Genomic DNA, 15,443 nt, shown 5'->3' on the forward strand with positions numbered 1-15,443 from the left:
TTAAAAATGTCCTAATGTGTGAACTTTGTGGGGGGGGGGGCAAGATGACTAATGTAGACAATAAAAATGAAACTGAAAAAAAAAAATTTCATTCAAGGTTTTACTTTTTAAAATGGAAATATTTATTGAGTATTTTTCAATTAAAATAAAACACAGATGCCTCGGTTGAGATTGGTCCCACAATTCTGTTCAAGTCTTTCATTACATAGGATGCCAAACTGATGCTGTTGGATTGTCAATCAGTCGTTTGGGTTCATCGGGATGTAGCGTGGGTTAACCAACAACCACGTACAAGATTCAGTGAGTTTAAGAAACGTCACGAGAGCTTCAGCACAATACAGCAGTATGAAGCAAGCAAAAAATTCTTAGACTGCGTCAAGGCACTCCAAATGGGCACACAATTTGATGTCACCCTAAAATACGTCAGCTTTTTTTTTTTTTACGAGCTACAGTGTAATACTACTGTATATACCAAGAAAACGTTCCTGTATTCGCTTTTGTGTCAGCATCAGAAACGTTGCAGTCAAGACAAAACACTTTCAAGAGTAAAATATTTTGGTGTTTCAGACAGGCATGACTGACAAATAACACTGCGAGCTCAACTGAATGAACCCTGAAATACATTTGTTAGGTGACAAAGTGCAGCGGATACTAACTTTATATACGGTCAATATGTGAACCGTATTAAAAAACAAAAACAGATTTAATAATCAATGACAAACCAAGTAAAACACTTTACATTCCACTGAAAGAATCGAATTCAAAAATGATATATTTAAAAAAAAAAAGGTCCACATTAAGTCTTATTGTCTGACAACTTGAGCGCCTCATCAAGTTCTGTCATATAGTGCCTGAGGGCAGTGAAACAGTGCTGTTTCATGTCCGACAAGTTTGCATTCAGAGCACTGTGAAGAAGATTCTCCAGAGTGGGCTCCTTGGACGCCAACATCTTCACCACTGTGACGAATGTCTCGCAATCCTGTCTATAATGCTGCACAAAACATATAAAAGAACATAACGAGTTGAAAAAAATCAATATTCATGTTGTGGTGGAGGAGGTGAGGCGGGAGAAATGAAGTGGAGGGGGATGCTAATTAATCAAACGCAACACTCTGGCGCAAAGCATTTCAAGCCCCAATTCACCAGTCAAAATTGGTTAAAATGATACGCATAAAAAAAAAAAAAAGAAAAAAAGAGTGAATTATAAAACTCGTGCTCAATGTGATGTAATGTAAAACTCATATTTTAGACTAAACTAAAATACAATAAAAAATATATTTTTTTAAATATTTTTGTATTCTAAATACATTCAAATTTCTCATCAAAAAGAGGGCGCTTGGAACTTTTGTAAAAGCACCAAGTAATTTTAATGCATGGGTCCTTCGGGGAGTAAAAGTGATCAGAAAAAGACGAAAGTAAAGAAGAGATCATCTACTTAAATCCAGTGTGACCTTTACTCTCCACCACTGTGCAGAAGAGCACATAGAAGAAAACAACGAAGCAGCTAGTTCCTGGCAGCTGTTGAAATTTAAACGGTGCTCTCGTAGAAGGTGAACTTCATGAACCCATTCATGCTAAAATGCCGTACTCCACCAAACAGGTGTGCGAAAACGTGCATGTGAGCGCACTCGAGGCGAATGTCGGCCTATCACGGAACGCCAACACGAGGTGTCAACATTTTTCGTACCGCGGCGTTCTTTCACACCACATTGTAACAAACTCTCACATCCCTCGAGGACTTTACTGCGGACTTAAAGCGGCTGTTAACTTCATTGTAGGTGTCCCAGGTGTTGTGGAGCTCACAACATCTTTATCACCTGAGAGAGAGGGCGCGTAGGGGTTGGGAGGGGTGGACGGTCTAAAGGGGAGGGGGGGCACGCACGACTTTTAGAGCCACGCCAGCCGAGGGTCCTCCAAGGGTGACTTAATGCAGTCCAGATCACCTTTACCCCTTAAATTAGGCTCACTAGGGCTGACAGAAGGCGACTCTGCTGCATAAAAGTGTTTGATCTCTAAACGGACGACTTAAAGACACAATTTGCTATGAAAAAAAATTATATTCATTCTAAAAATGTTGTACATCTATCATACATAAAGGATCCATATTGCATCTGTGTGGGTTAAGCGTCAAAAGAAACAATACTTTAAAAAAATAATAATAAATAAATGAATAATGGCGGTTAACTTTTTATTTTCACACTTGGATGACAGTGTAGCATGTTTGTATTTTATGAAGGTGACAGTTTAAACCTGGCGTTTTTTTTATAAAAAATTTTTTTATGGGGATAGTCAAAGACTGAATCAACAATTGGTTGACCGTCTTCCTAAAATGGATTGCGGTCAACCTTCAAAAAAGGTTTCCAACATGTTCTGATCGCAAAAAAAAAATAACCTAAGCATAAGGGTTTGGAACGTCAACAAAAAAGCAAAAAAAAAAAAGCTTGTCAACTTGAATCAACGTCCGACGTCTTGAGCAGAATGTGAGGTTAACCGGTTAAAAGGCTTTATTCCAGGGATGTGTCACTTACTGGAAAATAGAAAACCGCAAGTGCTTGTTTCTTTTCGCGAGACACGCTACGCAATGTTTCACTGAGGCTTTTTTATCGTTGTGGAACCATCAATTTGAATTTTGGTCAGAAATGCCTTCTTAAAAAAAATAATACATTTCAGAAAGGGATAACACATGATTGACGGAGCGAAGGGAATAATATCATCTAAATTTAAAAACGGTGGCATATTTTGCACGGTGGGCAGTCCTGTAAAATCTAGTGAGTGAGAGCATAGTGATCGGGTAAATATCGTCTCGTCAGTCAGAGTCAACTTCTTAAAGTAACGTACAGTTGTGGACTTACATACTCACTCAAACGACAGATTTCACTCCATTCCTAGCTAATCAATATTGAAATATTCAAACTGGCTAGTTGTTTTTGCCTCCAGCCAAGTCGTCCTATTGTTCACAAGGGGTCTTATATACGATGACAGACGACGAACATAGCTTTACGACGACTGGGAGGCAGCGCCGGGCGAGTTACACCACAATTTGGGAATGGGTTGTGGATGCTAACGCTCCCGCTGCCTTCGTAAAAACATGCTAGCGTATGTTTTATCATGCAGGCAGGCTAAAATATGTTTTACCATTCCTAAGCCCAATCATACGGTGTGCCTTATGGTCCTTAAAATACGGTAGATAATCTGACTTTTTATTCATCATTTTTTTTTATTTGAGCAGAAGCCTAATTGTTGATTGTAATAGAGATTCATTTGTTGCTTGAAGAGGACCATATACATATATATATCTATTTTAAGTTTCTCATTTAAATTCTGCAGCTGGACTATCGACAGCATGTTCAAAAAGTTGTTGAATTATTCCATCCCTGCGTACCAAGCCGCCACTATTTTTTTATGCCATGTATTTTGCATTTACAGAATGGGAATTAATAGTAGGATGAAGCGTTTATTACAGCTATTGGCGCAAGGCAAACACTTGTCATTCTCTTTCTCTCCAACAAGGTGCTTTGTGCTCACAGACGAGTCAGCCGCAAAGGACAGAAATACTCCAGACTGCGTTTGATCCGCGTAATGACAGTCGTGAGAGCGCCCAAGAACACACACAGCATACTGGGTGTGCAACCACATTTTAGGAGGACTGTTTCAAGTATCATTTCTAACAATGTTGAACCTGACACAGCAGAAAGCACAGGTGGGATTTCAATGACTTCTTCCTGGAAAAATTCTCGCATTTACGCAAAGCGAGTAGAGCGGAACCTCCGGAGTGGAACGGCCCCAGAGTGGTACAACTAGAATTAGAATTAAAGGCTCAACAGTCATACAAAACATTGGGAGCTCACAATGACCCAAAGGGTACTGTAGAAAACAGGTAGAAGGGCTTGGTAAAGTTCCCGGAAGGCCCTATATCTGAATGATGCCATAATTCAAAATGTCTTCAGATTTACAAATTAGGTTTGGTCCACAGTTTGGCGAGGGAAAAAAAAAAAGGGGGGGGGGTGAGGGGAGCGGGGGTATCGGACCTTATAATTGAGTATGACCTCATATGCTTCCCCTTGATGGCGCATGTGAGAGTGCATTTACTTGCAAAAACAGAAAGGGTGCTTTTTGACCTGTATGTTGTGAAAGTGTTGCGTGGAGGCTCTCCATTTTAGAGGCTCTTTAAACCCGATGCTTTGGGGCCACATGGGTCAGAATCCCCGAGAGGAGCACTAACATGAAGAGAAGGAGCCTTATAAAAAGTGGGCTTCGACCCAAATCGGATGTTTGTGGAGGTCCAAATTGTGAACATACTCGGGGGTACGAGAGCGAGGGGGGGGGGTTGGTTTGGGAAACTGGGGCCCCCGAGTGAGATTACACATACAGCCCTCGCATGTGAGGCTCAAATGAGGCAGGCAGGGGTCCTGCTTAACAAGCATTCTAATTGAGGGCTGCTACACATTAGGTGATATTAAAAGCTGCCTGTTAAGACGAGATCTTAAGGAGCAGCTAATTGTGAAAATGAATCAAAAGCATCAGCAGAGTCCCCCGAGGAATCACACCCAAGTTTTGAATGGATATTTTAAGAGCGTTATCTTGTATGATCATTTGCTCTGTGGTCCATATCGCCACTGAGCATGTATGACATCATGAATGAGGTATTTGCAGGGAGTCTTTTTTTTTTTAATGCCAGTCAGGTTTATGGGCATGATATATTTGTTTAAGGGTTAATGACCGTTTCTTAACCCCAGAATCCGAGCAGGAAAACTGATGAGTATCGTAGCGCGCGCGCATGGACTGACACACACACGCGCGCACATAAAAACACATAATGTTGAAATGAAGGAATTCAACTGATTCCAGCTCTATGAATAAAAATAAGGAACGTCTGTTTTTTTATATGCGAATTGAGGTCTTATTTTACAAGTTACCCACCAGCTTTGCCCGCGATGCACCTCATAGGGCAGATGTTCCTGTAAAGGCAGCGCCGTGCTCGCTGCCTCCCACCCGTCGTTTGCGGCAGTGCTGGGAACCGGCGGGGTAAGCATGAGCGCACGAATGCCAAAGGAGGAACCACACTGTGGGTGGGCCGCCTGACATCCCGCGGGCCAATTCCTGCCCTGCTTTAACAGGAACAGATAAGTGGCACATACTGCAGCGTGGAGGGACCAAGGGGCGGGGGAACAAAGTGCCACGGCAAATAGCAGGGCTTTGCAACCTCCTCACTGGCATTTTGAAATCAAATGTCTCGCGAGTGGCAGGCAGGTGGTGTTGTGTACTGTACACCTTTTTTTTTTTTTTTTTTTTTTGACTGGAGGCAACATCACAATGAGCATGACAACCAGACAGATCCTTGCATGTATTTCACCAGAACTGGGTGAAAACAGTAACTTTAGTCATGACTAGTGGAGCAACGGATCATCTGATGAAGCACCACGGTTTGGGTTGGGCACGAGCCGCGGAAAAGGTTGGTGGTGAAAAAAACCCAAAGAAATTGTGTGCACTCACATTAAGGCAACATGATTAGTCTGCATTAAATATAATAGCAGCAGAGAAAGTATTAATTTAAAAAAAAAGAAATCTTTATAATTTATATTATAGACACCCAATCAATCACATGTATGGCCACACCAGCCACGTCTGCATACATGTTATTCCCTACTATGACGCTTTTATCCTCCCCTTGAAGAAATGCTCCTGAACTGGACCGTCTGATATTTAAGGACCCGTAGTCTTTTAGAATAGGCAAATTGAACAGTATACAGTATGAAATACCCATGAAAAAAAAATGCTATTATCTTGTACAGGCCCATTTTATTAGCCCATAGTAAAATATAATGAACTACTCTTATTACCTTTTCAATTTCCAGAGCCTTGGCTTTAATGGCTTCCGACCGTCGCGCCTTTAATTTGTCATCTTGGGTTGTCTCAGGCTCCGTGGCAGGAGCCGCCTCCTCCTTCTTCTCTGGTACAGAATCACAGGGTTTTTCCTTGTCGAGTGAAGGTCGTAGGTCAGGGGCGAGGTCACCAGGTTTGGAAACTGGTTCTGATTTCAAAGACTTCCCAAAAGCAGAAAAGAGACAACTTAACTCTTGAACCAGTGTTGAGTTCTTGTTTTCGTACGAGCCTCATTAGGCACGGCCACATGTCAACAGTGAGCAGAGCCAACAGCGCAAGTATATCAGAAGCAAATACTATTATTTACCTGAACTAATGGAGATGTTTGGGGAGGTTCCTCCGCAGGGGCGCTTGGAGGTGGAGTTGGTGCCGCGACAGGCTTAGCTGATGAAGGGAAGACAACATTTAAAGAATGGAAATTGGAGGCCAGTGTTAGGTTGTTTGGTTTAACTTAAGGAAATCAGAAATGTCTTAAGACCAAGTGAAGATAAAACCCATTCAGCCATCCAGCCAATTTCTTTACCATATTTCCTCTGTCCCAAGCAAACTTGGATGAGGTTGTATAAACCCTGCAAAGTTCACGAGTCACTCTCTGAGGTAAAACCATCACAGCACAATTATTCTAAGTCATTATATTTAAGCATATTGTCTCCAGGTGGGGCAAAGTGACACCGGTGATTGGGATGGGTCAGCCGACCAGATTCCAAATTATGTTTAACAAATAGTTATTTGTTCATTTCTGCTGTGGGCATGACAGCAAGTAGGCTGCCCAGACAAAATAAGATAGAAAGAAAGAAAAACAAAATCACCACAACCTCATTTCAGCATGCTTTACTGGCCTAATTAGTCTTCCAGATGGAGGTGGGCGGTACAACTGTTCTCTCACTGGTTTATTGCATCTTCAAAAGGTTGGATCAACAAAGAACTACATTTTCAGCACATAAATATGCTTGCACAGCTCAGCAATCAAAGCAAAGAAATTACTTAGTCTAATGACCTTTACCATATCGAATCAACTGAAGCTGTCTTTTCTTACGTTTGGCGGAATCTTGAAAAATGCAAAAAAGCAAGCACGTGAAATGAGGGGATCCAAACTGATCCCTGTGACACTGTGGAACCAAGCGGTAACTACTTTCTCATGAAAGAGGTCAGGTCGTGAAGCCAAAGCCAAAAAAGCAAGGCTATCACTTGTTTTCCCCAGCCACCAAACTGACAGAAAAGGGCACGTGATGTTCGTGCCATTAACATCTTAACGTGTGACCGCTCGCATTTACACGCCTCATCTGAAAACAGATGCTTCGATGTGAACGACTTTGTCTCACTGGACGTTTCAATTCTATTCATTTATTGATTTATCGCACCCGAAACATTGAGATGCTCAAGATCCCCACAAATAAAGTCTTACTTTTTGGAGTGTGTGCAGAGCTTTTGTCTGACTCGGGAGAGACGTTCTTTTTAGCAGGTGGTTGGCTTTTCTTCTTCCCAGATGAGCGCTCCCAGTCGCCTTTCGCATTCTGCGAGTGCCTGGAGTGATTATTGTCGTCTCGACTGAAACGAACCAAAGACCAGTTAAGTCAATAATGTGCAATCGCCATCTTGTATCTGCACAGCCTAACAACTTTTATAGAAGCAAGTCAAACCCAAGACATGCTACCGTTTATCAGGATCAGGGTGTTTTGTTAAGCGTTAATCAAGCTTTATTTTAATGCAACAAAACAAATAGTTTGGAATGAGGAATTCCTAATATGGCGAGAAGACCGAAAGCATTACGGGCTGAAAGACTTACTTTTGAGAGTGACCTCTTCCCCTGCTGCTGTAATATGGACCGGGTCGTCCATTTTTCCTGAAAAGCAAAACACAGACTGGTTACAAATTTGCTGCTGCCAAAGAAAGCTCAAACCGGGAGGATGAGACGAGAACACACAATTAATTCAAATCTCTCCAAATTCATCATTACAGGTTTAGGAGGGAAAGTGGATAATGGTCGGGCAATGAAAAAGAACGGGAAGAAGGCAAAACCGCAGATTTAAATTGAGAGCCAGTAGGGCGCATGGATCAATTTGCGGAATGGAGGCAATCTTCCACTTTTGGCCCTTGGAACACGTAAAAGGACCACTTTTCAACTCCACCAATTTTCAAGCCGGCGTCTGTCCTCAATTGAAGGTACTGTTTAATTTGACCCAAATATAGAGTCGAAGACACCGAGTGCTGTCACGAGATTTGCGGCAACCCCACTTCCGCGCATTATTCAACCACAGAAAGCTGATGAAGCCAATGCACCACAGTCAGCCTGCAACCAGATGTTTAGGTGTGTGAATGCCCCGCGGGCACCTGGTGGTATATTCCGCAGTCTGAACTTAAACAGCCTTTCAAAATGAGATGAGGTCAAATGAGACCTCACATTTTTTTCATCAAATAAATGTAAACTAGAAGAAGTGACATGCATGTTTGTGTGCATTTGTTCGGCCGTTTCAACATGAACGATCGGGTCGGGATGTCGGGCTAAATGAGCACCGTGATTGGCTGTTAGCTAGCGAATCGGTGCACGGGACAAGAAACCGAAGTGACAAAAGCGGAAAAACGGTATAAATTGAAGCTATTTATGAAGAACTAAATGAACTTTGCTCATTTTCACGTCTCCTCTACGGACATAACTGCTGCCTGGAAAGAAGAGCGCAAAGACGAAGTAATCACTCATTCACAACAATGGCATGGAGGCGTACTACTTCTCACGCATGCGCAGAAGGTCCGGAGTAGTTGGCGTCTCCGTCGGCTTTTGTTGTGTGTTTTTCTGTCATTTTCCGGTCCGATGTGTCGACTTCGGACTGGTGTGTAGAGACCTTTAGAGACATTCAGTGATTGGGCTTTTGCTGACATGGGTCGCAATAGTGGGAAAAATGCTCAAATTAGGCCTGACTGTAGGTATGGGTGCACCTCTCTTAATTAGACTTGCAATGAGGCGACACTAAAAATGCCGAAACTCAAAGCACTGTAAAAAAAAAAAAAACCCCGAACACATGAATAGAATGCCTAAATTTGAGCAGCATGGCTCAAAATATCTGAGATGCAAGTGGGTGTTTTAACTCAGAACGGAGTGGTCTGGCTCTTTTCTAGGGTGGGTAAAGGGTGTATGTGGGGGGTTCTTGTGGCAGACGGAGTAGACACTAGTGGCCTTTGTCCCCCATTCTAGCTTGGTGTGACTTCTAGAAAAGGAGCCTGCCGGTGGTGGGGTTAGTGGGTGGGGGCCCGTAAACTGCTGGTATGTTGAAGCTGCCGAGGTGAGAAGCGTGTGTGTGTGTCGATGTCGGGTTTACAACAGCTGGACTTAGCGACTCTGTCTGAGGTTAAGCTTCGAGGTTTACGAGCAGTGGGGTTACAAAGAAACACTTGCAAATATATTCTCCATAAGTATTTTTCTTTCTTACACTTAGGTGATCATTAAGTTGGACGGGTGAAATGGAGGACAAAACAATTAATGCAGTGTAAGTTTATACCTGTAGGTACACAAGCAGTTAAACAACCCTATTTAATTCTAAAGGGTGTTCAGAAAGTCACTTTGCGCTTATATTTTTAATTAACAGGGGTGTTTCAATATAAAATACCTGAGGCATGTATGTATTCTATATTGGAATATGCTGGACTGATCAATTTTAATATACTGTAGAATACATATGTTCGCCCTTCATACTATATTGAAACATTTCTGTTCAACAAAGTAAAAGAGCATATTAAATCTTATAACCTGCTCCAGAAGGTCATGGCTGCCCTGCATGTGAAATCCATTTTTAAAAAGTGGAAGCCTGACGCCCTCTAGTGGCCTTTTTGCTTGATCGCATAGTGAAGCAGCATGCAGATGAAGGGCCACAATCCTTAATGTGAATCTACAAATGCCTACCTTCAAAGATACACCTGTAATAGATGCATTTCTACATCAACGAGCATTCAATAAATGTCATGCATTTTTCAAAGAGAAACTATGATGAAATGCTAAACATCACACATCAACAATTTAAAAAAAAAATCATTTTTCTTTTTCGTGAGTACTGTCACTTACAGTATCAATGAGGATAAAAAAATTAAATTTGAATCAGCAATAGCTTTACACAGAGTTTTTAATATTTTCGGGGCAAAACTTTTTACAACAGGTGCCGGCGTGCTCATGAATTATAAACATTTGCTTGGTCGATTTTTTTTTTTTTTTACTTTGTGTTCCGGGACAAGATTTTTGGTCAGAGCAAGCTTGGGATATACCCAATTTTGAGAAACAACGTCCTTAGTGGAGGGAAGAAACAATGACAGTAATACAAATGACATAAATTACCTTGAGCGTATTTGATGCCTCAAATCATCCCGGTCATAATGTGGACGTTGATAGTGTGGCTCCTGAGAGATGGGTGAAGGATAAAAAATAAATCACGAAAGTAATAAAATGTTCACTGCATCTTCTGGAGTAAAATTATGACTGACAACTCAAACCCAGGTCTTGCCATACCTGGTGGTGGGGTGGCGAGTTTCTGTGGAAATTGACATAGTCGGGGTTATCATTGAAGTATCGATCTGGTGGGAAATTATTGTCCCTGGGACATTCTTCGCCGCGGTAGTTTGGGTCATCATCAAACCATTGGTCATCTTCAAATCCTCTGTCATAATCCGCCACTGCGGTAGGGATGGGAGCGCTCCTTTCGAAAATGTTAACCACTCTGCGCACTGTCACCTGAAAAGTAAAATGTAAAATATCATCGATCCTGATCGAGCCTAGCAGATCGGTATAAAGTCTAGTTCTAACTGTTCGATGACTGCACATGGTGCCTTATGATACAAATAAAAATTCACTGATGTCACCTTGTGGAAAAAATGCGAGATTTTAATTGAATGCCACTACACCTAGTAAATTAAGACCCCTTTGACTTCCACTGTACAGCAGTGTTACTCAATTACGCAACCAATACCGCACAAATGTAAACTTTGACCCATTAAAACGTCATCTTACCTCTCTTGTTTCCGCTGGTGAGAAGCGCTGTTCATAACGCACACGCATCGAGTGCCACCTTTGTCTGAATGGCACTGAAAAGGAGATTACTTGGTAAACAATTTGGATGGTCACAAGTGTGTAAAGCCACGATGATTGATTAAAACTGCGCTGATTTAACATGGATTGAAGGAAGACTGAATAGAGAATGCGGGTATGATTACATGGCCAAGAAATGTACACACGCTACTAGGGAACACATGCTGGTGTCAATACGTGCGCAATACAAACATATTCACTTACTTTTTATTGCGATATGAGCACGTCACCACGATGATGTAGCAGCACAGTACGACTGACCCTACAAGCGAGCAATTTTCGTCTCGGCGAAGTTGCAAATTCCCCCAACGGTTTTCTACAACGAAACCACAGTAGCCATGCCTCATCAAATTAACCTGTACAATTTGGCAAGTAAACTCCCAGGCAGAAAGTCCGTGAGTGCCAACGTTGGGAAAAGCCTACACGTTAGCATTCGTTAGCTAGTTAGCATAACAACGCACAAGGAAATATCAAAACCTGACATGGGGAATGTCACAGGAAAAATTGTCATGAATTTATGATTTAGCGTATTTATAGTTCACGTGCATTTATACCTAATTTGAATTTAATCCCCGCATTAACTCGTAACGACGTTCTTCTTTTTTCTTTTCCTTCTTCGTGTATTGTTTATGGCGCTTGGCAAGAAACGTGTAGGAGCATTACCACCAACTATTGGTATGGAATGGGAACCATGTGTGTGACGACTAACCTCGTCCCAAAAAGAAAACCCAGATTCCAAATATCCTTGTATTCCACTAGCCAGATCTGGATACTTTTAGAAAACTTATATAGAATTTCACCTTTGATACTATTCAATATTTGCGCTACATCCAGACTTTTCATCACCTCAAAACACACTATTATAGCCTATACACATATACGTATCACATCGCCGTATCAGAACATACATTCTGTCATAAATATTTGGTCAAACAATAGATTAAAACGATTGGACAAGGCATAAATATGTACGCACAGAATATTTTACATTTGTGCACTCTTTATCATTTTGGTAGTGTAAGACTCTTGGCTTTTATGTTAGTCTCCCTCCTTAATAAAGTTATATAGCAAAAAAAGCGATTGTTTCCGCGTCTACTCTTCTGTAAATATATATATATATATATATATATATATATATATATATATATATATATATATATAAAGTAATTTCCATTAAATTTGCCTTGATCGGAGTGCTGTTCGGGTTACGTTGACAGTGATTGGTTGGACGCTGGCCACGTGACCTCAGTCGACCGGAGTTTCTACGACAGCTGAGTAGCTGCTAAACGCCACCTTATTTATTTTTAAATGGTAACGTTTGAGCCTTTAAACCACACTGACGGCAACTTGTGTATTATGGGCGACAAGAAGAGTCCCACAAGGTAAAAATAAAATCTAGAGTCCGTGGCTGAAGACACCTATGCATGCTAGTCTCGAAAAGAAACCGCGTCGGGAAATTGATGGAGCTCTTTTGAACGCAACTGTTTTCATGGCGGCTAGCTTGTTAAATGCGCCGCTGCCGTGTGGGTGGAAGCTTCGTTTTGGCCGACTTTACACTTTAAACGTGTATCGCCGAACCCCTTTGGTTTAAACTTAATCCTCACACGGTTTTTACAGCCAGCCTGCCCACTGTTGTTTTGTGTTGTTTGTAGGCCGAAACGGCAGTCGAAGCAGCCGCCAGCTGACGATGGCTACTGGGACTGTAGCGTCTGCACCTTCAAGAACACGGCCGAGGCGTTCAAGTGCACGATGTGCGATGTCAGAAAAGGGACGTCAACTCGGTAAGAATGTGTCAAGTCTTGTGATGTTTGGACAAATGATGGACTGGAACGTGTTTGCAGTGGTGTTAAGACGACTTAAAGATCGCTGGAGTCCGTTTGTATCGGATGTTTCTCATTATGTTGTATACGATTACACACCAATCACCGTACCTCTTTTCCCTATTTCCGTAAACGCACCATGTAAATGGTAGTGAATATAGGATGGTGCTTTACCACTTGAAATGAAAAATATTGATCAATCATCAATATATTCAGGTGGGTGCCCAAAAATAGAATATCAAGGCAAAGTATATTTGTTTCAAATAGTGTAGCTTGTGTTTGAAGTATATTAGTTTAGTACTCACACACAGTGACTTAAGCCTTAATTTGTTACAATTTGGATTGTTATGGCAGAAAGACAACAATAAAAAAAAAACTGGTATTTCACATTATTTTAATATTTAATGTGACCTACAAAATTTTTAAACACAGAAATGCCCGCCTTCTTAAAGGTGTATGAAATTAATATGCCTTCAGTAGTAGTACTTAGTATTACAGTACAGTGAGTTTGTTGGCCCTCCTCTTAACACTGTTAATATTCTTTAAGACAGCGCTCTGTGAGCATCCAGTGTGGTTTTCTGCCCAACCATCTGGTCAGCAGTCTTCCCCATTATCTTGAAGCCTACAAAGCCAGACCGAGACCATTTAAATGTTGAGGAAAACCTCTGCAGGTATTTCGTGTTAATTTTGCTGACACGATTAGAACACGGGGAGCTTATTATGTTAAACTTTGTCATGATATTCTAATTTTGTGGCCATAATTGTCAAAGTTGAAACAAGTAAAGGCTTGAAATATTTCACATAGTGTGCTGAACTAATATAATAAATTATACATTTTTACTTTCTGAAGTGCGGTCTGGAAGTCAGGAATAAAGTGGACAAGATCTTGACAGTACATAGTTTGAGGGTTTCAATCTCAGGGTGAAAAAAAAAAAAACGCATGGTATGGGGGGGGGGGTTTGTTCAGTCTGCCAGTGGCGCAATAGTCAGATGGATTACAAAAATTCTCGAACTCTTACCTTTGATTGGCGCCTTCAGAGAAATACTCATTATGAATTACAACCCACTGAACCTGATCGTGCACTTATCTTGCAAATGCACCCATCATAGTCTTGTTCTTTTGTTTGTTTTTAGAAAACCACGGCCCGTTTCCCAGTTGGTCGTACAGCAAGTAAATCAGCAATTTGCACCGCCGCCCACGCTGTTGAGAAAGGAGAAGAAAGACAGATCGGAGAAGAGCGACAAAGAGCTCACGCTGAGGAAGAAAAGCCTAAAAAAGATGAGGTATGTGTCTGATTACGTTTATCTCATTGTCTCATTCACTAATAAACGCGTAGGAATGTTTCCGTAAGTTGAACGTATAGGCAAAATCATTGTCGCATTCCCGACACGTGCGTACCGGCGCAGTTTCTTCGCACCTTTGTGGGTATGGTGATGAATCAGAATGTATTCTAAAACTGGTCTCTCACTGAGCGGCGAATTTGTGCGAACGTAGTAAATTTGTAAAAGGTTGCAAAAACCTTGCCGGCCAAACTGCTTTTCTATAAAACAAAGAGATTTTGACAGAATAAGTAAATTTGTAAATGCATTGAGGGAGCTAATTATTAACGTACATATACGTTTTTGTGTCATTTTTGCATAGTAGTGTGTCTTGAGATTTTTCTCATGTAAAATATGCTGTTAAATTTGGTCAACACTCGTCCGCATTTTCTTATTTCCCTTCTCCAGACCGAGGTTAAAAAACGTGGACCGGAGCAGCGCTCAGCATTTGGAGGTTACAGTCGGTGACCTAACGGTAATAATCACAGACTTTAAGGAGAAAGCCAAACCTACGTCGACCTCGGCCGGCGCCGCAGCCGCCGACCAGCTCAATCAAAGCGGCTCGAGCTCCGACAACACTGAGCGAGGAGTGTCGCGGTGCTCCTCGCCGCGGGGGGAGGGCTCGTCAGTCAGCGGCGACGCTCACTAAGGCGCCGATTTCCCAACACGGCAAAAGCCAATCTAATGCACTCAACCAGAGATCGACATGCATGTTTTGTTAGTTAATAGTATAACTTCCATTATGTTAGCATTGGCACCAATGTTTGGGTGTTTTGATGATACTTCTCCTCTCATTGTATATAGCCGCATCTAACGCGATAAAGTGAGCAAATGAACATTAAGTAGCACCGAGCGGTTTGACGTCATCACACTGTTGGTGGTGGCTGCAAAGAACAAGTGATGCATTAAGACAATGTGAAGGTTATTTCATGTTGTAGTTTACGCGAGAAATTTTGTTATTTGCACTTGAATGGCATCTTATGTTCACGATGACATCATTTTTTTTTCGTGCCCCCTCGTCATTGTTAGTCAATCATAACACTTTTTTTTTTGCTTCTGGCCTTATCTGCTCTCATGTCTTTGGATGCAATAAATGTTTTCCTGTCTAACATTTTAGTCAGAAATATTGAACCGTGTACTTTTTCACTCGAGATCTGAGCATGATTTAATCTATGGAATGGTTTATATTGTAAAATACTGTGAATTAAAATAATTGTAGATTCTTGTATGTGATTTTTCTTTTTTATACGAATACTAGATAAAGTGTAGGGCTGGATTGTTGTGGTTCACTGTGTCATAAAGAATTGTGCTTGTCATATTTTGGTGCGACAAAATATTAGGAACTTTCATCA

General features: G+C 41.4%; 2 protein-coding genes across 3 annotated transcripts; one reads left to right on the forward strand and one right to left on the reverse strand.

Annotated features, from left to right (window-relative positions):
* Positions 1 to 98: 98 nt before the first annotated feature.
* Positions 99 to 11,651, reverse strand: LOC148315870 (uncharacterized). 2 transcript variants are annotated; one of them, XM_088287204.1, is made up of 10 exons: positions 11,506 to 11,651; positions 11,156 to 11,267; positions 10,874 to 10,947; positions 10,376 to 10,597; positions 10,205 to 10,266; positions 7,670 to 7,726; positions 7,289 to 7,431; positions 6,191 to 6,267; positions 5,841 to 6,044; positions 99 to 991 (listed from the first exon to the last, which is right to left on the reverse strand). In XM_088287204.1, coding segments are annotated over exons 2-10 (1,035 nt in total). In that variant the 5' UTR covers positions 11,157 to 11,267; positions 11,506 to 11,651; the 3' UTR covers positions 99 to 796. The 2 variants fall into 2 exon arrangements, with proteins under 2 accessions (XP_088143330.1, XP_088143331.1); XM_088287205.1 differs by lacking the exons at positions 10,874 to 10,947; positions 11,156 to 11,267; positions 11,506 to 11,651 and adding exons at positions 8,617 to 8,723; positions 9,626 to 9,792 and having other exon boundaries at positions 10,376 to 10,420.
* A 489-nt stretch (positions 11,652 to 12,140) lies between these two features.
* On the forward strand, positions 12,141 to 15,319 carry LOC148315871 (YY1-associated factor 2-like). The gene is made up of 4 exons (XM_088287206.1): positions 12,141 to 12,333; positions 12,604 to 12,732; positions 13,906 to 14,055; positions 14,500 to 15,319. The coding sequence occupies exons 1-4, from the start codon at positions 12,260 to 12,262 to the stop codon at positions 14,738 to 14,740; spliced, it is 594 nt and encodes a 197-aa protein (XP_088143332.1). The 5' UTR covers positions 12,141 to 12,259; the 3' UTR covers positions 14,741 to 15,319.
* Positions 15,320 to 15,443: the final 124 nt, after the last annotated feature.

This window comes from Idiotropiscis lumnitzeri, unplaced genomic scaffold (assembly GCF_059441095.1).
Source record: "Idiotropiscis lumnitzeri isolate Australia: NSW breed Sydney's pygmy pipehorse unplaced genomic scaffold, RoL_Ilum_1.0 HiC_scaffold_35, whole genome shotgun sequence".
NCBI lineage: Eukaryota > Metazoa > Chordata > Actinopteri > Syngnathiformes > Syngnathidae > Idiotropiscis > Idiotropiscis lumnitzeri.

What these genes read in the sequence shown, in the direction of transcription:
- LOC148315870 (XM_088287204.1), bottom strand. An exon ending in ACTCGCCACCCCACCACCAG is followed by an intron (nt 10,267 to 10,375) that starts GTATGGCAAGAC and finishes CCCATCTCTCAG; the next exon opens with GAGCCACACTATCAACGTCC. An exon ending in AAACATCTCCATTAGTTCAG is followed by an intron (nt 6,045 to 6,190) that starts GTAAATAATAGT and finishes GCTTTTGGGAAG; the next exon opens with TCTTTGAAATCAGAACCAGT.
- LOC148315871 (XM_088287206.1), top strand. Translation starts at nt 12,260, where the DNA reads ATGGTAACGTTTGAGCCTTTAAACCACACTGACGGCAACTTGTGTATT. An exon ending in GACAAGAAGAGTCCCACAAG is followed by an intron (nt 12,334 to 12,603) that starts GTAAAAATAAAA and finishes TGTTGTTTGTAG; the next exon opens with GCCGAAACGGCAGTCGAAGC. An exon ending in AAAAGCCTAAAAAAGATGAG is followed by an intron (nt 14,056 to 14,499) that starts GTATGTGTCTGA and finishes TCCCTTCTCCAG; the next exon opens with ACCGAGGTTAAAAAACGTGG.